Consider the following 24,360-nt stretch of genomic DNA (forward strand, 5'->3'; position numbering starts at 1 on the left):
ACATTATCATGCAATAATAGTAAACTATATGAGTTACTTATAGTCATCGAGAGCATTCAATATCTTTATAAAACTAACTTTGTTTTGTTTCTATTTTGCTTAAACGTTTATTAGGTCTCATTGGCGATATTTAATAAATTTTTATTTTTATTCCATTCATTCATTTATTTATTCAATATCAACATATGTTCATTACTTCCTGTTTATCATTATTATTATTATTTAGTTTGGTGATAAATGTGATACGGGCTGATTTATTTAGCATTACGTTTAGCAGAAAAATCAACACAAAACCTATCTCACATACAAATCGGTTGGAAAATGTGCTATAATAATCATTTCATTTAGTCGAAAAAAGCCAAAACAAAAAAAATTGTTTAGAAGGTAAGGTGCACCATTTTGTGGTTTGTTGTTTACAATTGATATGTATTTGTCGGAAAGGTTTATTGGAATAAATCCAAAAATCTCAGGATCTAGTCCCAAATGTAAAATCGTCGATAGTATATATTTTATTTTAATTCTAAATACCAACTTCGTACATAAATATTCATTTTTTTTCTCATATGAATCATTTTTATATATATATTATTTATATCATAATATCAGTTTGGGCATGATAGAGATGAATAGAGTTGTAACACATTTTTTCTTATATATTTTTTTTGTCCCCGATTTTAGCCGTTTACCTGTACTTAAAACGTACTTTATATAATAGTAGAGGATGCTTAAATAATGGTTCATATAAAATGAAGTTTGATTGAGCAACATCAATCATTTACTTATATAGATTTCATTTTTGTTAATTTTTTTTTTTTTTTGATTTTGGATACATATTTTATGTCATCCAAATGACATGTGTTCAGTAGGGAGACATTACTCCAACCACTGAAGTCGATATATATATTCAATGGGCTCAGTGCTATTGCTAACGTAATCACTGTGTCTGCTCTTTCGATAATCAATTTATGAATAAAATGTGAACTAATCATATTTTTTGGTGAATATTATTTTGTTTTGTTTATGATAAAGAACATGAACAAGCCCCCATATGGCTATATAATAAGCAAACTTTTTTTTTCAATGTGCATTCTTTGATTGCATTATATTTATTTTATTTCATGCATTGCTCAAAAAATTAATACAATGTACATTGCTTTCCGATTTTTGTACTTTTGATGGTCCTATTTCGTTGGCCTTTGACATGCACGTGCATTTGTAAGTTTTATGAAATTACATTTAAACCAAATAACTTTTCATGCTAATCTTGCTTTTGCTTTTAAAAAAAATCATGGTTTTTTAAGGAGTCGGTTTTTTAAAGAAAAAAAACTCGCTTTAGAAATTCTTTTGTATTCATTTTATACTTTGACGGAAATTAAATGAAATGTAGTGACTCTCTTTCGGTGGTTACTGAACACATTTCGATGCCGGACAATTTCAATAGTTTTCAATGAGCATTTTAATTGAACATAAAATGGAATTTTGGCAAATTAAAAAGCGCATCATGTAGAATGAAAGAGCAACACTGCTCATGAATCAGTTAACTTTTATTAACTCTGATTTGAAGAGTTTTCATTGTGTGAAATGAATAACTTGGATTTACTCCCGAAAACTTCTAATCCAAATATTGAGGCAGTACACACGAAACAACTGTTTTGTATAGATATTCTTAATATTGGAACACGTAAGTGGTTAGAAGTGAGACGAAACGAATATAATTCCATATGAGACCTAAACCATCAAAATCACTTCAAGCTAAGGAAAAAACTATCATCGCGCGCTGATTTTTTGAACATGGTACTTTTTTTAATATCATGAAATTTGGATGCATCTGCCAAGTTTCAATACTGTAAAATATAATGGAATTCAAAATTTGATGTTTGTGTCTATTTCAAACTGTGATGACAATGATGAAAACCGTTAAGAACATGTTCTTTCAATCGTTTTTTTTTTTTTGGAAGACTGTTTCGATAAAATGCACAACTCTACAGAGGTGAAAACTAGATTTTAGATGTGGGCACAATGGTATTTTATTGTTTTGGTTGAGTTTTGATTTGCCAAGATCATTGTTAATCGAACCAAAGCAGCGAACATTAGCGGCGCGAAGCCCAATACCGGAAAATGCCAATCGAAGCACGATATAATGCGTTCAGCAAGGCCGAGAGAGGATGTTTGCGTGTTAAGGTAAGCATAAGCAGCCCAATCGAATGAGCCCATCTGCATCTTTTCATTCTTCGCAGCATACAAAACGAATGCAATGAAAACACTGAAGGTGAATTTGTTTGCTCCTTTTTGTTTGCAGAGCCTGAGCATGGATCCGGCAAAAGTACACAGTTGTTATAGATTACGTTAATTTTAGATTTTTTTTTTTTGTTAACAACATTGAAGTCCTAATAATTTTATTTTTCGATTATTATTGATGATATGTTTCATTTACTGTTTGGTTTTTAAAATTAAAAAAAAAACCGAGGCATTTGTTGCTTCTTATGTATTTTCCTATTCATTTTGAAAATGCAACCTCAATCTAATTTGAGTGAATCGAATCTCTATCCATTTTTGTTTTGGTAAAATTAAATCATCAAAACTGAGTGGAAAAATGGTTATTTTTTGTGGTTGTTCATCGTCCAAATCATTCAATAGTGAATTCTGGAGCTATTGAATGTATATATATCACAAATTACTCCGAGACTTACATATAAACGACAATAAGCTTGTCGTATATGTGGAGCGTTGCCAGTTGCTGGATAGATTTTTTTTCATATCTTAAACTTTTTTTACACTTCTAATTTTACTCTGAAGGGTAACAGCTACTGGTTTTATTTCACTGCTTTTTTTTGTTCATCAATTCGATTTCGTTCATCTATTGAACGATAGATTCACATCATTTGTTTGGTTTTTTCTTTGTTAGGTATTTTCTTTCATCAAATTATTGGCGGCGCTCATTCCTTTTATATTCCTGTGAGATGATTTTGAATTAATTTCATTAAAATCATGCTAAGGCCAATAGATAAACTAAGTTTGGAGATTTTTGTAGGCGTTGCTGCTGTACTACTTTGAACTGGATCCGAACACGGTAAACTATTTGAATCTATTACATAGAAATGTTGTCAAAATCACAACCGAACACGAAATGAAAAATGAAACGAAAGAAACAAGAGTATGGACATATTCATTAGACAATCGATTAAAATCGGTTGCAGTGATTAACTTACCTGTCCATGTTGACAGTCGTGGTAGGTATGTGTTCCAAAATGCACAGGCTGAGGCCATTGGTCCTTTGCCGAAATGCTCTTTTTGATGTTTTCCATCGCCTTCGGCATTGAAAATTCGATAAATTGGATTTTCCTTGCTATATTCAGGCCATTCTTCATCTTCCAATGATGGATTTCTATTGCACAAAAAAGCAAATGATTTTTATTGTAATTACACCCGGACCAATTCCAATTATTATGCAATTTTACCCAGTTCGTGCAAATTCACTAACAGCTTGCACCATTCGACGACTAAGTTCACGCTCTCGATCTCTGTACTGCAATGAATTGTTCAATGGTTGACCAAATATGTATTCAATTTCATCAGCGTGTAAAACACCCATCCATTCACCCCAAAGCGATGTGCTGGTACGCTAAATTTTGTACGATTAAAATGAAAAAAAAAAGAGAGAAACAATTACAACCAAATCAGAACCTCTTAAGAAGAAGAAGAAGATCTTGCAATAAAATCTAATCAAATCTAAAGACACACAAACACACAAATTTATGTTCACATTCAATTGTTTTGCGGTCAAAGTCGAGCCATACAGCTGGTGTGTCGATGAAATGGATCGAAGTGGATATTTACTTTTGGTTTCATTTGAGCTTTTGAATTTGCACACAATATGCTTGGTAATATATAGATATACGCACACATTCACGGTTATAAGTTTGTCTAAAAATCAGCCATTGTCAAGGGAGCCGTACTCTATTAAATCAATCAGCAGTAAAATTGATATCCATTTAAATGTATGCATCTTCTTTATTTATCCAAATATATGCAGAATAGATATCGCGTTACATTATCGTGTGTCATTCGTGTTTTTTTTTGTTATTTATATTCGATATATATATAAAGAGATAAACCATACGGAACGAAGCAAATGCTTGTAATCAATGTTCAAGATAAACATTTTAATCAAAAATGTCTACTACATTAATGAGTTGTTTGTTGACTCCAAAAGCAGAAAGGAAAACGTTCATACGATTTTAAATTGAATTTAGAATTTTATTTGATTTGTGTTTTTTTTTTTTGAACTCGAGAAAAGAAGGTGTTCATGTGGTTTTGAGCTCTGGACACACGTTCATTTGATTGATTTCAAAGCGATATTGAAAACCGTACGATGAAAATACGATAAAATTGTTCAAATTGAAAACGAACATGAAAAAACGGGACAGGTTCACCATCCAATACCATCAACATATACATACATTAACTCCATGGAAAAGTGAAAGCATTTGCTTGTACATTATATAAGGTGGAAAAGATAGTCATGTGCATGTACTATGGGTTTTTCTTTCGTGCGTCTATGGAATAATATGTACAATTTCAAATAATGGGTTGATATTTTGTTCAGCTAGAATAACACTTTTATACAAATACAGAGAGAGATAGAGGCCAGTACAATAGGGAGCGTGCGATGTTTGTTATATGTTACAGAGTCAAAGTTATTGGAACAAGAGAAGCGAATTAAAATCATCCATTTTTTTCTTCTTTAAATACACAGAAAGAGAGAAAGAAAGAAAGAAAGAAAGAAAAAAAATATTTCCTTCGTTACAGATAATTTCAAGTTCATTTGTTGCTGCTAAAGTTTTTCCAATGGGACATAGTATACTTCTACTACACACCTTCCATTGCCATGAAGCCAATGAATGCCATTTCGGCACGCACTTTCACTTTCGCTACACCAACAACACACATTAACGACAGAAGGAGCAAACAGAAGAGCAAAAAGAAAGAAAGGAAAAAAAAACACAAATCAAACAAACAAACTTAGCAGAAGTGTATACTTCTTTTAGTTATTCGTTAAATTTGTACGGCAACTCAAATGATTCGAATGCTTCGACGTAGTCAGTGAAATGTCTACAGCAAATGGATTCGGAAAAGAGATACCGTTGTTTTCTTATAGTAAAACCGTACCGTTAGTCTCAATTTGATACCACTTCACACAACTGTATATATATATATATATTCCAATGTTATATACAACATAATAAGCATAAGACTTTTGTGGTGCTTATGTATGAATATAATGGTATGTGTGTGTGTGTGTGTGTGTGTGTGTGTGTGTGAGAGAGAGAGAGAGTGTGTGTGTACGATTGCAGACGAATTGACCTTGGATTATCTTTGATAGTTGACATTTTTGTGCCTTCGCACTTATTGATATAACGTTCCGTATGGAAGCATTTGAACTCTTTTTCTATACTACACATTCTCACGGCACACTGAGTTGCCTCTTATATCTCTATCAATTTCACGAAGTAAAACTCAAAAGCTGCAGATTGGATGGCATGTGTTTCGCTTTTGATTTCACTTTTTCGAGGCGAAAGACCATTATATTTGTTCATTGGTTTTGCAAAAGCCAATTTTTATTTATTGAAAAGTGTTTCGTTTGCATTAAAACAATTTCAAACAACAGTTCAATTAAAACATTCACTGTTTCACCGTTTTGTAGCTGTCCCTTTGCATTTTCTTTATTCTTTCTCCTTTTTCCATGTCTTCTGTGTACCTACAAGTGACATCAAAGCTTCAAACTTTCAGTAGATTTGGTGCGTACAAGAAAAGTCCTTCATCTGACCAACCCAAAGTCTGGTTGACACTTGATTTTACTTTTCCGCACACATAGTGTAAGGTGAAAAGTATTGTAATCGGTCAAAATTTTGAAAACTTCAGAAACATGTTTTCTGGACGTTTCTGAGGTCAGAGAACCCGAATCAGGCCGTTTTGAGCATGGTTTATGTTAATCTGTACGTCGTACGTTGTACGTCGTACGCAAAATTTGTTAGCAAGATTGCGCTCATCGTAGAAACTTAATTCAAAATCTGACTTAACAGGATGTTAAGTGCTATTGCTTAAGGGGTACCTCCCATACAACATTTTCAGTTTTTGGCTCAAAAACGAATATTTTGTATGGGAGGTACTCTTAATTTTGGTTGAAATTTCTCCAAACCCTCCGAATGTTATTTTTTTGTGAAAAAACAACCCGTGCAAAGTTTCACACCATTAAGGTAGCATACAGACATGGCTCGCATACAAAAATCCAAATTTTTTGTGACTTTCGTTATGAAAAGTGTTTCAAAAATAATTTCTATGCCAAAATTAGCGTCAGACATATTTTTTATAGTGTTTTGTTGGAAAATAATAGAATACTTTCAAATGTCGTACAAATAGGTTCATCATGAAAGTGTGAAAAATCTTTTCTCGGGTACTTCTGCTATTAAATTAAAGAATATTTCGTTGCCAAAGTTGAAACATATTTTTTGGCCTCAAACTTTACGCCGCTTGAAAGGCTTGAAAAATCGAAAAAATATTATTTTGAACTTTCTTAATAAAATACGCAACTACCACCGTGCGGAAAAGTTCGTCTTACTCCCGTAAGACTCTTTATTGATGTAATGAAATGACGGAAATAATAAAACATCAAGGGAGACAAAGAGAGAAACTAATATTCGAAATGAGAATAAGAAATAGAAAGGTAGAGTGAGAAAAATATGAATAATACACACATATATAGAGAAAATGCGAAGCTTTTGAATGTGATGGAGAGAGTAAGAGAATAGCCGTGCATGAGTTCGGAAACAACGTTATTATATTTGAAGCACTCGTATTAATCAATAATGGATATTGACATTGAAAATATGGGCACGTAAATGGAAGTACTTACATGTGTAAAGTAGTAGTAAAGTACAGATGCTCCCCGCGCAGTCATACCGGCCGCATACTCGTTGGTTGGACATATGAAAAAATGATCGCCGACCGCTTGACCCACTTGATATTGGTTTTGAAAGCCATCATTTATATTCTCCCAATTGGTGTACTGCAATGACATTCCGATTTTCATTTTTCGGTATTGAAACTTTTTTTTGTTCTTGTTTTTTCGTTTGTTCGTTCATATTGCTTTGTACGCTCAATGAGAGAAAACCTACAGATTATTACAGCAAAATCATTAAATATTTACCTGAAATATGATGGTTTCTCGCTCAGGCTCCGAATGTTTGTTGAATATTGTGTTCATGATTTCAAGAAATTTGGCTCGCGGCAGATTGGTTGGCGCATCTTTTTCAAAGTAGTCGATAAAATCATATAGCAAAAAGTATGTGCCTGTAATGTAAAAAAATATACAGAAAAGCGAGAATTATTTTCTTGAATAACAACAACAACAAAAACAACGAGATTTCCCGTAATGAAAGCGGAAAGAGGACGATAACGATGGCAATGGTTAAAAGCGAACCATTTAATTGCTGAGTAATGAAATACGCACTCAAACCAAAGAGCAACAACACCATCTCCAAATTAAGTAAAACGCGGAAGAAATAAAATGTCTTACATCCGTAAGATGAACTTTTCCGCACTGTGATCCACAATATGCATTTATTACGTATATTTTACCGTAAATATGAATTCATGAGAAAACTGAATCTGATATAAGTTTTGCGATACAAATAATTTTTGATAGACTTTTCAATGCCTGTATGATATCGTAATCATTTGAAAATTTGCAGATGTTATTCTTTTCACAAAAAGCTAACATTCTGAAAGTTTGAAGAGATTTCAATACAATTGAGTGGTACAAAATTTTCGTTTTTGAGCAAAATATCCAAAATTTTCTTCGGAAGGTACCTCTATTATGCATTGAAATCCCTTCAAACCCTCGGAATGTTATTTTTGTGTGAAAAAAATAACTTGTGCAAAGTTTCAGCTCATTACGATATGATACAGGCATGGCTTTCATACAAAAATCCAAATTTTTAGAAATTTTTGTATGAAAAGTGTGTCGAAAATTATTTGTATCGCAAAACTAACGTCATATTCGGTTTTCTCGCACCCAAAAACCCCCCAATACATATTTTTGAGTGTTTAGGAATACATTAAATATCACTTTTGGATGAAAAATTGAATTTTTCCCATGGATGGCCATGGGAATCACACCAGACATGACACGTTACTCTATCAACCAAAGTCGCTCATAATCTAATGCGGGTAGGAATATCAAAAGCAAGCACTCAAAAAAACTTACTCCTAGCGCCACCAACCTATAAGTTGTGTATTGTGAGAGCCAACTTCAGACAGATTGTATATATGTGACAACTATTTTTTGACATTTGTAAAACCGGCAATTAGGTGTTTGTGTTTCAACTATAAACATTAAACATGCGAAAAGTAATTTTGCTTCTTTTTATTAATCATCATTTTACTGTGACTTTTTTTCTTAATTTTTACATTTTTATTTTTTTGATTCATTATTGGTTGTTTTTTGTGCTTTACTTTCATTTTTTCCCTGAAATTTAGAAGTGTGGAATGTGCGAAAAATCGTTCATTCGTTTACAAACTTTGCGGGAACACGTCGAAAATGTTCACCAGCCAATGAAGAAAAAATTCAAATGCCCGAATTGCGACATATTTTGCTCGCACATAATCAGAAGTTGCCGAATCAGCTTTTGCCGAATCAGCTGTTGCTGAATCAGCTGTTGCTGAATCAGCTGTTGCTGAATCAGCTGTTGCTGAATCAGCTGTTGCCGAACCATGATCTATTATCTGTGAACGTGTGAATAGATCAATCAACAATTTTTTCAAAATACTTACATTTGAAGAAAATGTGCCTTTAAATTGTGCGGTCTCGAGCAAAATATGTCGCAATTCGGGCATTTGAATTTTTTCTTCATTGGCTGGTGAACATTTTCGACGTGTTCCCGCAAAGTTTGTAAACGAATGAACGATTTTTCGCACATTCCACACTTCTAAATTTCAGGGAAAAAATGAAAGTAAAGCACAAAGAACAACCAATAATGAATCAAAAATATAAAAATGTAAAAATTAAGAAAAAAAGTCACAGTAAAATGATGATTAATAAAAAAAAAGCAAAATTACTTTTCGCATGTTTAATGTTTATAGTTGAAACACAAACACCTAATTACCGGTTTTACAAATGTCAAAAAATAGTTGTCACATATATACAATCTGTCTGAAGTTGGCTCTCACAATACACAACTTTATTGAGTGAATGCTTTTGATATTTCGACTTGTTAAAACGATGCATTCACGTTTTTTATTGCCGATTAATATTTTTTTATGAATAAAACATTTTTTTAAAAGATTGGCAATCATAATATTCATTAAATTAACCACTAGAAACATATTTGTGGATTCATTTCGTTTTGATATTAGAATAGTAATCGATACGAAAGTAGATGGCAGTAGGATGTAAAAATCTTTTTGCAAAAGTGACATTTCAGTACAAAATACGTTTTGATATTCCTACCCGTCTAATGGTTTCTATTCCTCGGCACCCCCAATCATCCTGTGAAGTCAGATTTTGAATTGCTTTTCTTGTTTGAAAGGTATCGTGTTAACAAATTTTTGCGTACAGGGTACAGGGTACAGGATACAGGGTACAGGGTACGCACATACATTCGGACATCGAAAAAACGCTAGATTCGTGTTCCCTGACCCCAAAAACACCCAGAAAACATATTTTTCGACCGATTCCAATACTTTACCTTACACACTAGGTGTGTGCGGAAAAGTAAAACACAACATTTGACGCATTATACCTTATATGTTATATTTTCATCAGGCCAATTGTAATTTATTCATGTTTAATGGAAACATTGTTGTACACAATACTGACCATTCGCAACGCACACGACAATACACACGGATAAAGTTTGTGTATAAAAAAAACAAGAGAAAATAATCAAAATAATTGTCGGCTAGCGCCTTTCACAAACAGATATCATTTACTGTAGATAACAATGGTAGAGAGAGAGAGAGAGAGAGAGAGAGAGAGAGAGAGAGAGAGAGAGAGAGAGTAAAAGAACGGAAATGTTTCTTTTTTATTTTGCTTAAAATCAAAGTCGTATCAAATGCCCTGTAATACATTTGAAATTGCCTCAGCAGCAAACTGCGTCGTAAATAGCATATTTTTGCGGGTTTTCCAATTTTTTTTTTCTCTTCTTCTTTATATAATAAATGTGCTTGATCGTACAAAATACAGGCCATAGTAAACGTGAGAAATAAATGAAGGTTGCTCTTTTTCATCGTGTGCGTGTGTATATAGCAGTTATAACACTTTTTGTGACTATACGATAAACATTTAAATGCAATATATTCTCATGGAAAAATACTCAATTGCTTACTTGTTCTTCTTCCTCTTCCTCTTCGTCTTCAAAATTTAGCAACGGAAAATGAAGTTCACTTTTATGGAATGAAATTTAAAAAAATGTGGATTTTCTGTGTCCACCATGTAAAGTTTCTCTCTCAATTGAACCGCAAATAAGTTTAAATCGAAAAGTAAAGAAAAATATCTGCGAAATTTTCAATGGATAATAAAAAACATGTAGTTTTTCTATCCAATATATATTACTTAGTTTGTTCAAGCTAACAAGGCATTTTGACTGAATGTCGAAAATCACGTGTATTCTATTTCATAACATAAATTCAATATAATCATTTTGATTTTCATTTGATGCGCTTTCGAATTTGTCGGAAAATTACTGTGCAAATGTTTGAAAAGATGCAAATGTTGGAAAATTACACGTGATACGCTGAACTTGTTCATCTTATTTACTTTGGAAAATGATTTGCGTATTTGTATTGAATACGAGGGTCACTATTTAAGTTTTTTCAAAAACATATATAAGACAATGGGGTTTCATCGAAAATGGTTTTATTGTTTTTCAAAATATTCGCCATGACGATCAATACACTTTTGCATTCGCTCGAACCATTTGTCATAGCATTCATGCCACTCCGAAAGTGATATCTCCAAAACGTGTGTTTTGAACGCATCAACTGCTTCTTCGGGCGATGAAAATCGTTGACCACGCAGTTTATTCTTCACGCTCGGGAATAAAAAGAAATCGTTGGGTGCCAAATCAGGACTGTACGGTGGATGACCCATTAAATCGATCTTTTGACCGGTCAAATAATCGACTGTTTGATGAGATGTGTGAGAGCTCGCATTATCATGATGAAGAATTATTTTGCGACGGCGGTTGTTTTTTCTTATTTCATCAAACACTTCGGGCAAACAAATGGTGGTGTACCAATCAGAATTGACGGTCTTACGATCCTCTAGTGGAACTGTTGCCACATGACCACTTATCGCGAAAAAACAGGCGACCATTTGCTTCGCAACACTTCGAGCTCGATAAACTTTTGTTGGGTTATCTTCACTTTGAAAGACCCATACAGTCGACTGCTGTTTAGTTTCGGACTCATACGCGTAGATCCATGATTTGTCACCAGTGACGATAAAATACACGGATTTTGAAACACCACGATTGAATTTCTTGAGCATTTGTTTACACCAATCGACACGAGCCTTTTTTTGAGCGATTGTCAAATTATGTGGTATCCAACGAGAGCAAATCTTTCTGACAGCTAAATGTTCATGTAAAATCTTAAATACGCTGGTCGCACTAATGCCCAGGGATGCCTCAATCTCGTGATATGTTACATGACGATCTTCCATTATCATATTTCTGACAGCATCGATGTTTTCTGGTACAACAACTGATTTTGGACGACCTTCGCGGAACTCGTCGATGAGCGATAGGCGACCGCGCTTGAATTCGTTGTACCAATTATAAATTTTCCGAAGACTTGGTACTTCATCGCCAAAGGCCAAATGAAGTTGATCAAAACACTGTTGTTGTGATACACCCAATCGAAAGTGGAAAAAAATAATCGCTCGAAAATTTTCACGAGTAAAATTCATTTTTTGGCTGAGACGCAATTTACATGTTACGGTAAACAATACAAATAACGATCGAATGACAAAACGTTCTGAGAACGTTTATGCTACAAAATGTTAAACTTAACGAATATGACAATGGTTTGCATCGGGCAATACTAAAACATACATATTGAAGAAACTTAAATAGTCGCCTACGTATAACATGTTGATGATTTACATGTACGATATTTCGAAATCGAGGAAGACGAATCAAGCATTCATTATGCTTGCCTTACTCCTTTTTTTTGTTGTTGAAAGTAAAACATGAAAATAGTAAGAACGTTCGTATGGACATTTATGACTTTTGGCACCACACAGCAACACAACAAGTAGCAAAATAGCCTGGCTATACTAAAATGTATATATTTATAATAAAACCCATTGCAAACTGAACGGATGCAAAACGAAAGGAGCAGTAAAAGGAGACGAAAAATCTATCGCCAGAGTCTAAGCTAGAAAGATATGAAAAATAAATGAAAATGGAAATTCTTATTTACCCAAACAAACTCTGTGTTCGCTGATAGCATTACGATCGAATGTGAATGCGAATGGGATAATAAATAAATAAATTGACTGCACGAGCAAAGTGTACTATAGCGACAATAAACAGTAGAAGAGCACAAGAGAACGAATGAGCGGGAGGAAGATAAAAAAAAACAACATTGTAAAATGAAGTGAGTAAAGAAGCGGGTGCGTGCATTTGTGTATGTGTACGTGAGAAAGAGATAGAGAGAGAGAGAGAGAGAGTAATAGGGAGATGAGGAGAAGGGAAACAGAAATTTGTGTCTGTTCGAGGGTTTGCTGGAACGAATGTCGTACGCTGGCGAATCCGGCACTTTTGCAAAGGAAAACTGAGTTTTCCCCATTAAACCCTGGCATTGTGCTTGTATATGCCTGCATGCGCTGTATTATATAACTGGGTGTATATGCTTTTGTTTGTGATTTTTCCAGGATTTTTGCAATACAATATTCGATATATAAAAAAGGCGAACTTTTCAATACGACGAGAGAAAAAAACATACATTTTCGAAAATTACAATAGCTGAAAATTTTCCATACCAAACGAGATAGTATGGTGACAAAAAAATGGTATTATATAGATTTTATTATGTTATACAATAATTCAAAATACCCAAAGTCGCGACGTGCTTTCTATTCTTCCTCTTGACAGTGAATCTTTTAATTGAATTTACTTAATCTTTTATTCGAATTCGATGGTTGCTGGTTTTGGTTCTATCAACAACTCAATAATATTATATTCACGTTTACGATGGGCCAAATACTTATCTCCACTCCTTTGTATCCCTTTGACTGTGCTCATTTTACGCTCAACGCTTTTTCTTCGTATTTTCGTTCGTTCTTTCTTTCTTTCTTTCTCTCTTCTTATTATTATTGAGACGTATACGTTGGATCGTAAAAAATTGAGGCCAAGCGTGCCACTCGTAACACATGCACAATAATTCGTCAGCACGTGTATATGCTATCGAAAATCGTTGTGTGTTACGATATAGAGATAAAGATACCTACGGTTTGATTTTACGGTGTATGCGTAAAAAAACGAATTTACCGTCGTCCCGTACACATTTTAATATGGCTAAAAGCATAAACGGACCTCCATGTGTAAAGGCATTCATTTGGGTAACCGTGTGTCTCCGTCTCTTTCTTTCTCTTGTTTTATATATGCACGCTTTATGTACACGATGTTGAGCTTTTTGTGCGTATGCGAAATAGAGAAAAATTGACTGAGTTCAAGGTCGATGATTATCATTGGTAAAGCTATTATGTACACATACCCATATCGTATATAAAATATATATGTATATACGCACAATTTTTTTTTTCTCTCGCACCCGTTTCGTTGAAAGTGGCGGAGCTTTTTCTACGGTTTACATTGTTTTGTTTGCTTATTTTGTTGCTGTGATTTTTCAATTCTGACATGCATGTGCATATAAATCAATATTTTGATTTCGTTTGTTTGTTGTTGCTGTTTTAGATTATTTTGTATTATGCAGTTGAATGTGGCATGCGACATTAGATGGGTTTTTTTACTGATTTTTTTTTCTTTTCGTACCACAACATTTTTATCGGTTTTTATGTCTTTTTATTTGCTTTTTCTTTCTTTATGCCTTTGCCCATAGCTATATGAGCGTGACCTTCATTACGCATATCGACCGAGTCGTAATGATAATTTGTATGGTTTTTAATACAGCATTTTTACTACATTGGCTTGGCATTTGTAAATAATACACACAAATGAAATGGAACTTATGTAATAAAATATTTGGACTAACCTTCGTCTTTATTGCTTCCAACTAATATATCGATGCCGTTTAAATCAGCCTCTTCAAGCTATATGAAAATTAAACGAAATAAAATATATACTATTTACATATTCGTGGTTAATCATATCAGTACAGTGTACTTCAAATTAAATAACACAAAAGCTTCATAGTTTTGTTAAAAAAAAAGAATTAACCAATAATAATTACCATGGTCATTGGATCGGATGGCATAAAATCACCGTCCACAGTTGGTGCCGATGGAAAGCCCAAAATTCCGGAATATGAATTCCATTGTTGCACTGATATCGTTTTTGCATCAACACTTCGCATGCAATTAAGCACGACTTGTGGTGATTCCTGAAAAAACGCGCAGTCAAACGTTGAATCATTATTATTTTTTGTTGTTGTCAGTGTGTTTTTTTGGTGTTTGTTCATCGTCTTACTTTTAACATTGTTGAATTACAATTACAATCGTCGATGAGTGCGAGACCAATATCAACGGCTCTTTCCGCTGACATATGACTCCATGGTGCATTCAATGTACCCGATTGTATAATACCACGACGAGCAAGTTTACTAGTGGCTGGTGACAACAGATGAAGATTAACTGCACTACCTCCGGCAGACTCACCAAATAATGTGATCGAATCGGGATCACCGCCGAATGCTTTTGCATTATCTTTTAACCAACGTATCGCCATTGTTTGATCCCACATTCCAACGTTACCTAATTGAATAAAGCATCGATAATAATATAGAAAATCATTCAAAACAACAATAAAAAAATGAAGAAAAAGATGTCGATGTATGCAAATTCGCAAAACTGAACCACCGTGACTTATCACAAATCAAAATGCAGTTGGATGTCACTTCGACAACAAAACATACTCCATATTCTTCATACTTTAGTGAAAATGGATTACACTTCCTTGATGCGCGGTGTAAAGTGTGATTGAAAAGCGTCTGCTTTGCAATGAGATGCGTTAAAATGCTGTCGCAACGAAGGAAATTTTCCAAATTGAAAATCGTTTCGTTTATTGAGATGTTGAAGTTTGTGCTCTTCAATCTTCCACGTGAACAAATATTATTCAAGAATAATAGTACACTTTCCAATTCTATTGCAAAAACTATATAATTTTACTACGAATTATTTTTGCCATCAAATATATAGATGAAGAAATGTGTGTACAACATACATTCCGAGAAACCAGTTTGCAAATCGATAAAAAAGCAATTTTGTTGTACAAACATTTATTGTATTTGAATTTGGAATAATAATGCACACAGGTGAATATAATCGGTGCCAATACGCAATTTATGTCATGTATATGAAAAGCAAACAACCATAAATTTGTAATTAACATGGCTTGTTGTTACAAATAATAATTAAAACAGAAAAAAAAAACGGTTTGGAGCTTGGTACCGGAAACCCATTTTACCTGGTACTTCATCCTTTAAGTCACCCAATTCCGGTGCCAAGTACAAGAAACCAAATGCACCGATACGATATTGCATTGATGCTACGATGACATTGCCAACCGCCGCCAGTATTTCTGCATTATAAATGTCGAGAGTGGATGAGCCGCTCATAAAACCGCCACCATAAATCCAAACCAACATCGCCAGACCATTTTGTTTTGTTTGTGTTTCATCGTTTCCGTGTGTGGTGTGCTCGTGTTCGCCGTTATTATGCTGGAAATTTGAATAAAATTAGCAACGAAACAACGAATAGTGGGAGAGAGAAAAAAGTGCCCTAATAAAGTTTTTGTTTAATTGTGCTTAAGTGTGAAAATGCAATTAAAAAGCCAAAAAATCAGTCAAGGCAAAGAGGTCAGTAGTTTTTAAATTGTGAAATGGAACGGTGATAAAAATTGAAATAAAAGTTTTAAGAAATAACAAAAACTTACGCCAGACGCTCCATTTGCATTTCTCCCGTGTCTGAGTTTTGGTTTGACTGGAACCCAAATATTCAAGTATAAACAGTCTTCCGAAATATTAGTGTTTGGATTCCACATTTCTTCGCCCGCAAAACCCGGGAAATATTCGTATCTGTAAGATAACCAATTGAACATACATTTTAACAATCAGCGCCTGGGCCATATTTATGTGCTTGTATGAGTGTGTGCATGTTGCAACAAATATTTTATGGCAAATATATCAAATGAATTTTACAAGAACTTCACGCTTCCAATATGTAGAGTAAATAGCATCGTTGAATACGTGCACTTGCTATATTCACTCGAAATCTGCCGAATATGTGATTGCAACACAAGTTCGATTATTGATTTTGTGCTTTTTTTCTTCTGTTCATTTCTGTGTCGTACCTTTCTTGAACACACGTTGGTGGAAGTCGGCTTGCATCTAATACACCATGCCACGGTTCAACCGGAACGGGCTTCTTAAATCGTAGTCCATCAATGGGTGGCTTGGCAAACGGAACGCCGGTAAAAACATGTACTTCATGACCTTCCACTTTCACTGAGCGACCGCGAATCGGTCCAGAGCTTGTTTGAACGACCAGTCGATCGATAATTCCATGTGCAGGTGTAAATAATTGTGTTACACAAAATGTAAACGAAAATAACGGCACCAGTCGTGATATCATGACTACGATCTCTTTCCTTTTCGGGGGTTGTTATTGTTTTTTATGTATCCTTTATTATTATTATTTAGCTTATGAGTGTGATATGTTTTAAGAGTAATCCTTTTCGTCCAAAAAAAAAAAAAAATTTCAAAAGACTAGGATGCTTAATGTTAAGACTAGATTTCAAAAATATGGATATCAACGATTTAATTTGTTGTTGTTTTTGTTGTTTGTTTGTTTCGTTTCGGTGTTTTTAATTCATAAAAAACTGATATGTATTTGATCGACGTTCTTGCAGCTCTGTTGTGTGTATTTGCTTCTCACTGGATATGTTTTGTTCTTCTCAATGTACGCATTTCAGCTAGTCTGCCCCTTCTCTCTACATTCCCTGAAACGAAAATATATGAACAATTGTCATGAAACTTTAATCGTTAGAATATTATGAGTGTGCCAAGTGGTAAAATCTTCAAGGATCTTCTTCTTATTATGTCTTGGTGATGGAAATGAAAATATTCATGGTTGATTTAACAACAAACTTTGGCAATCACACATTTTATTTGCCCTAAATGTATAACACAATATGTTCTTTTATGCTTCTATTCATTCGGCATTTTCCCAACCACGAACGGCAAAAATTCTATATACTTTGACGTTTTGACACTACACCACAAGACATTCATTTAAATCCATCTAATGTTTCGTTTAATTTTCTCATTTGCAATTTTTTATTACATAATTTCGTTTTTTTTTTTTGTTATGCGAGTGAACGCGTTGCAAATGACACCTTTTTGTCGTTTTTTTCTCATTTCGCCTCCGATTCATCTCACTTTCACACTCTTGATAAATCATGCTAAAGCTTTTATAAAAAAATATGTACACACACATATATACATATTTATTTTGATTCCTTGGGCGATTCCAGCAATTTTTCTCAATAAATTCTGTTTGTGTAGGTGTGAACGCTTGCATATGTGAGCATACAGAGTCAGTAACGTGTCAAAAAGTCTGCTTTATGTCACTAGATTGTGGTGGATGCATCGCTGAAAGGAAAAATATTCCACAGAAAACATTCAAATGCAATGACACAGTATAGCAGATTTCAATGCATCTCTTTCTTTCATTTTTTTAAAAATAGAACTAAACTTAAATAGGCCACGAGAGATGTTTTATGCCCATAGAATTATTATTCTATTGCATTTTCAATGGAATGGTGTGAAGTAGTATTGTTTTTTTTTCTCTCTCTCTATCTCTTCTTTGCTCTGTCAAAAACCAACACATATAAATCCACACCTACATTTATACCGGAAATGTCAGAACTTAATATAAGGAATCTGGTGGTTATTAGATTTCTTCTTCTTCTCCTCCTTTTTTCTGTTCCAATTTCTTTATTCAATGAATTGAAGGTGTTGAAGGATGGACAAGTTCATCTTAAAAATCTCTAGCAACAAGATGTGAAAATGTTTTGAAAGGAAAAGAATTCGATTGCAATTTATTCATTTCGAATTTTTTTCGAGTCTTCCGTCTATTCATTTAAACATCTTTCATGTATTTTTTTTTTGTGAATAATTATTTTTTCTAAAATCAGTGCTCGGGACAATTAAATTAAACGATTTGGGGTAGTTTTCGTTTCATTAAAAATGGAACGAGCATAAAAAAAACGGCAATTTCATCGGCAGTTAATAATTTTAATAAATGCTAATGTTTGGTCTAATTTATATTCAAAGCATATTTACGAATGAGGAATGGAGAAATTGGACAGAGTCCGTGGCAGAGGTATACATAATCGTTTACATATGAAATTTAAATTGGTTCCTGGTTCTGTTGTACATTGGACTCAGATTTGATTATTTTGTGCCTTGCCGGCCATGAAGACTCTTTCTCTCTCTCTCTCCCTCTATGTATGTGTGTGTATGCTTAAAAATTACATCACAATAAATGTGTAATGGACAAATTTTATTCACGCAAATACAATAATTTTATTAAGCTAGAATAAATTACGACGATTCGAATCGTCAAAAATCAATAGATAGTTAATTATTCATTTGGGTATGTCTTTGTTGTTGTAATGGTTTTTTTTTTCGTGTGTGTGTTGAAAAAATATGGTTCAAATCTTCACTAACACTGCAATTTGTCTTTTCCCTCGTCGAACTATAAGTTCGGAAATTGGACGCATATGAACATTCTTAAATTGATTGAGCCACGTACTATTATTTCATGTAGCACAGCATGTGATTCTCCATATTCATCGAACATGTTCATAATTGATTTACATTGTGTCAGACTCTGAGCTGGCTACATGTGTTTTGATATTCATTTTATTTAATTTCTCTTTCTTTCTGTTACTCCACTCTCTTTCCCTCTCGCCCTATGTCTCTACAAGCGTTTCATTCTAAAACCAATAAAAAATTCAGTTGTTGGTGAATGCACTTGTATTCTTGCGCCATAAGTCTATGATTAAACAAGCACAAGGGAAAATTGTAATTCGTCCAAATAGTGCCACAACTTTTAAAATTAAAACGAAAAAACTCAAGCACACACGTTCTTCTTTCGATTTTTTTCCCAAATAGATAATGATAGCCGGGAGAAAGAGCGTATTTTCACTTATAAAACTCTATTGATTTCGTATTTTATTACGATTAACGTTGTGATTTGTATTCGGAAATTTTAAATCGAATTGAATATTTCAAGAAAGTGATTATCTCTTTTTATATGTATGTGAAATTGATCGAAAAATGGGGAGGATGAGAACTCGATTTTTTTGGTGCCCGAATTGAAAATCCGCATTTAAACTTGACATGTATTGTGACGCATAAGATTCGATGTTCCGCAATGTTGCCGTTTGTGCCTCATAAATTTACACGTTTTTCTCTCTCTCCAAATATCATGCTTTATTGGAAAATTAAAAATAAAATAAATAGAAATATGTGAAGTTGTACACAATTTGTGTCCCAAAAATGTATTCTCAAATTAAAACAGGCAAAGGATTCCATAATTTATGTGCCGTTACTGTTTTGTTTCGTGTGTGAATCACTTAAATAGGCGTGAGTGGTATTACAACTGCATAATTTACACATTGTACGGGTCTGTGTTGTAGTGTTTTTTTGTCGTATAGTGTGTGGCGTATATTGCGTCTATCCGGGAACGTTGCACTCTTCTTTTATTATGATTGTACATTTTGTTGTTTAATCAGTTACTCTCTCGCATACTGACTGCGTTTATTTGTTTTGTTCTTTCATTGCTCTCACATTATTTAGGCTTATATATGAACAACAGACATTGACATTTTTCTTTGAGTGCTCATTGATTTTTGGCTAGTCGCCTCTGAATTATATATATATAAGGTATCAGATGTGCTTATAGTGAACTATCCATAACTTAAGTATATATATTTCAACAGCTTACTTCATATAATACAAACGACCGTTTTTCAATTGAGACTAAATATAAATGTTTCTCAATTTCAACTTATGCACTTATTTTACATGAGTCGTGCGCATTTTACCATTTGTGTGCACATTTGGGGCATTTATGTAACCGCTTAGTGAAGCGCTGATTGATAATTGAGGTAATTGAGCTGATAAATGTTGACTACAAAACACACACACACACACACACACACACAACCCGCGTGTGACTCAGTTCAATGCTTGAATTTCGGGCTTCATTGACAATATAAATAAATGAAGAATATCGGAAGAAGACCAAATGTATATATATTCTGAATGCAATTGAATTGGTTCGTATTCAGTAATAAAATGAGCGTAGCACATTTTTGGAAGCTTTTTTTTAAACTCAAATTAATCATAAGTGCCCGTCATAAACAAATAAGTATCGATAAATGGTTACAGGCCATTGCACTATATTCCCTCTTCTTCGTTTTTCAATGGACTTTATGGATTGTTCTATATTAATAATGATGTTTTGAATATGTATGGCTTTTTTTATCATTAATTTAAATATTTTATACATTATATTGGCATGCGAGAATTTCAAAAATCAAAAGAGAGCAGTTCCATGTAGCTAGAAAGACTGAGAAACTGAATTTTGAAGGGTTCAATTTTGTTAATAAATAATAGCAAATTAATGTAAAAATCATCTTTTCAAGCATTTGAAATGTTTCGAATTGGCTGACTACCATTTACAGCCCCCCAAAAAACCAACAACATAAGAATGTATAAAATTGATCACAATGTGTAATATATCGAAAGATTTGGTCTTCACTCCTACACAGATTTGGAAAAGTCAGTTAACACACAACCAAAAAAAATGAAACCAAAATTAAAAAAGATTGAACGCGGAATTGAATTGGCTAAAATTGAACAAAATGTTATTTACGGAAGCCAATGCTCAATCGAATACGATTCGAATAATTGATTTGTTGTAATCGTTGTTGTTGTTGCCGTTGTTTATTTGTCTCTCCCCTCTCTTGCTCGTACCGTAGATAATTGGCCCGAATTTTGGACACATTTCGATTATCGAACAATTTAGTAGGAAATGAACCGCAGAATATATTAGCTAAGTAATTTATTAATTAATTAGTTTTTGATTGCTTTGATTCTTCCTTTTGTTTTTCTTTTTTTTTTTTTTTTGTTGTGGTTGTTATCTCTATTCAACCGCTGAAATGAAGATGCGACGAGAATGTCGAAAAAGAAATTGAATTATGTATATATTGTAACCATGGCTGAAATGGCATGTCACTATTATGTCTAGACATTGTGTGATTGTGTGGCCTGTGAAAATATGAAAATAAATCTTAGATATTAAATGTATGCATATCGATCGCACAATCATTGAAGCTTTCATAATGGCATTTATGGTAACGCTTCAGGGAAAAATGTGCAAATAAATTATGATGCTACATCAGTTGGAAAGACTCTGTGCGCTACTGCGGCTGCTGAAGTGTTCAAGCAAATGTGTCAACTGGAGAGGTTCAGAATCGTTCTGTATATACAGAAATATATATCATTTTTTTCTTATAGAATCTCTCTTCGCCAATAGACCGTTGACCATGAATTTTCAAATGATTCAGTTTTTACTGGAATCAACACGCTTTCTTTATTTCTGATTAGTGAATATGTTTCAAATTCTTCATTGAAATCATTTTTCATTCCTTTTGTGTGTATCTCATGAACTCAATAGAATATTTTTAAAAAAAAGTAGAATGACTGGTGCTAAGTAGATATAAAAAAGCAACTCAATTTTTGAAAGTAATGATCCAATATTATCCAACTTCATGGAAGAAGGCGTTGAATTGGCTAAAATTATTTAATTAAAGATGATTTACATCTTTTTGCATTCGAATCGAATCGGTGTACAAACGATGGAGAAAATAGACCCCATAGAATACAAATCTTAAATCATGCCATGATTTGCATACAACAAGCAACAAAGAATTTAATAAAGGCATTTATTTTTCGCTGCCCTTCCCCTCCACATTTGCTTTCTTATCGGATAGTCTTGCGAATGGGAATAGTTGAGCAAAAGGAACGAATGCTGCCAATCGAAAACCATCGCTAACCCAAAAATCAAGAGAAAAAAAACTTTATAAAAATACGATTATTTCGTTTCAATAAGACAGGCTTGGAATAAATATAAATATCACATATTCTGAAATTAATAATTTTTCTATGTTTTGAAAACATCATAAATGAATATAAAATGAATTTACTTCATCCGAGTTTTTAGCTCAAAAAAGAATTTACGTAATCGCTACGATGGGCAGAAAAATTATGATATTGCAAAATTAATCGTTAACGTTATTTTAATGTACACTGTTAAATAACTTCACTTTATCTCACTAAATCAGTCAAAAAAATGTCGTTTAATTTTCACTTACAGGATATGTCGTGTTTGATTTTATCAATTCTCAACGTCAAGTTATCTCTTTTTTTTTTGAATAAAAAAAAAACAACACTGCCGCCAAAAATGTTGAACGACAAATATATTACTTGGTGGTTTTATTTGTCTTGCAAAGAAATATGTTATTCACTCTCCTTGCTGTATGAGTGTGTATATATGTTTTTTTTTTATTTCATTCGTCCACACAAGCACCTTGAAAACAATGTCAGGAAATTTTAATTCGGAATTAACAAAATAAACAATTCCTCCACCATCATCATCATCATCATCACCACTACATACACTCAAACAAACACACAAAAACGAAAATAAAGAAAAAGAAAAACGAGAAATAAAAATAAAAAAACAAATCAGTGAACAGAATTCTGAAGGAACCACTTAAAAATTGAATTTCGTTCGTATCGTACTTGATTCTTTTCTTCTTCGGTTTCGTTTATTTCGAATTTATTTGAAAAAATTGTGCTCCTTTCGCTGCCTTGCTGGTTCACCAATACTTTCTGAGTAATATTTTTCTTTTGGTTGGATGTTGCGATGTACAATAATTTCTCACGGTTCGGTTCAATCCACACAACGGCTCAAGTGAAACTGAATTTCGAATGGGAAACAACACACAACTATATCTTCTATGACACTAAATAATAGCGCACCGAATAAAAAACACACCGATTAATCGGATTGTCGGGGAAAATTTCTGAAATGGATGAGTACGCTAGTATTGGTTCTAGCTCTCTGCAGCTGCTCCATATTCGAATACACCATATACAACGTGTGTGTACTATAACATAGCTTACGAGGCACACAGCATGTGCAAACATTTTTTTCTTCAGTTTCCATTTACTTTTTGTATCGCGAACGGAGGAGCAACGGTCGCTTATTACTCGCAGTGGATAAAGAAGATATGGAATCATATTTGAAAAAAAAAGCTTCTTTCTTCGTCGTCGTCGCAATTCCTTTTTCTATTCTCATCATTTTCAGTTCATTTTATCATTAATATCCATATTAATCCGGTGTATAAGTTAGTGCCATAAAAAGCTTGTTTAATTTCGTGCGCGAACACACGCTTACACACCGATGAGAGAGATGGGGAGCATTAAGCGTGCCTTGCCGTTCGCGAATTAAACGGTCAGACTAATTAAAAGCATAAATTATGCATTCAAAATGAAACCACATTGTAACAAATCATTTAGTGCTCAGATTGTGCAGTTTAAAACCAATCATGGCATTCATGGAAAAGGTTCACCGCATGCGAGCTGATGATTTTGGGGTTTGCGATTCTCAAGCGTTTATTTATGTTTTCGATTTTTAACATGAAAATAATGGGGGGAAGTATAGAGTGAGAGAGATATAGAAAACGAAAAAAAAAATCGGCGACTCGAAGCAAATCAAAAAGTCTGAGCCGATTTTAGATAAATTGCTTTATCTTATGCGCTTTTTTCTCGTCTTGACATTCAATATTTGAAAGAAAAAAAAATTATAGCCATGAAACTGATACATTGTTATAAAATGTCTTTATTGTTCACACATATTTAGCTTGTTGAAGAAGAAATTGTATCATCATACTTTTTAAAGTATTCATTGTAATGACACACATCCCATTTCATTGAAACGCATTTAATGTCAAGTTTCATCTATAAGTTGAGTATAATATA

General features: G+C 33.5%; 1 protein-coding gene across 2 annotated transcripts; it reads right to left on the reverse strand.

The window, feature by feature from the left end:
• Nucleotides 1-2,428: 2,428 nt before the first annotated feature.
• LOC116339237 (acetylcholinesterase) lies at nt 2,429-23,280 on the reverse strand. 2 transcript variants are annotated; one of them, XM_031765002.1, is made up of 12 exons: nt 23,119-23,280; nt 16,593-17,240; nt 16,176-16,317; nt 15,708-15,960; nt 14,712-14,995; nt 14,476-14,625; nt 14,278-14,335; nt 7,208-7,350; nt 6,914-7,066; nt 3,459-3,622; nt 3,210-3,385; nt 2,429-3,085 (listed from the first exon to the last, which is right to left on the reverse strand). In XM_031765002.1, the coding sequence occupies exons 2-12, from the start codon at nt 16,871-16,873 to the stop codon at nt 2,946-2,948; spliced, it is 1,944 nt and encodes a 647-aa protein (XP_031620862.1). In that variant the 5' UTR covers nt 16,874-17,240; nt 23,119-23,280; the 3' UTR covers nt 2,429-2,945. The 2 variants fall into 2 exon arrangements, with proteins under 2 accessions (XP_031620862.1, XP_031620863.1); XM_031765003.1 differs by lacking the exon at nt 23,119-23,280 and adding an exon at nt 22,689-22,978.
• Nucleotides 23,281-24,360: the final 1,080 nt, after the last annotated feature.

The sequence above is a fragment of the Contarinia nasturtii genome, unplaced genomic scaffold (assembly GCF_009176525.2).
Source record: "Contarinia nasturtii isolate CC-2019 unplaced genomic scaffold, AAFC_CNas_1.1 Cnas_scaffold_493, whole genome shotgun sequence".
Lineage (NCBI taxonomy): Eukaryota > Metazoa > Arthropoda > Insecta > Diptera > Cecidomyiidae > Contarinia > Contarinia nasturtii.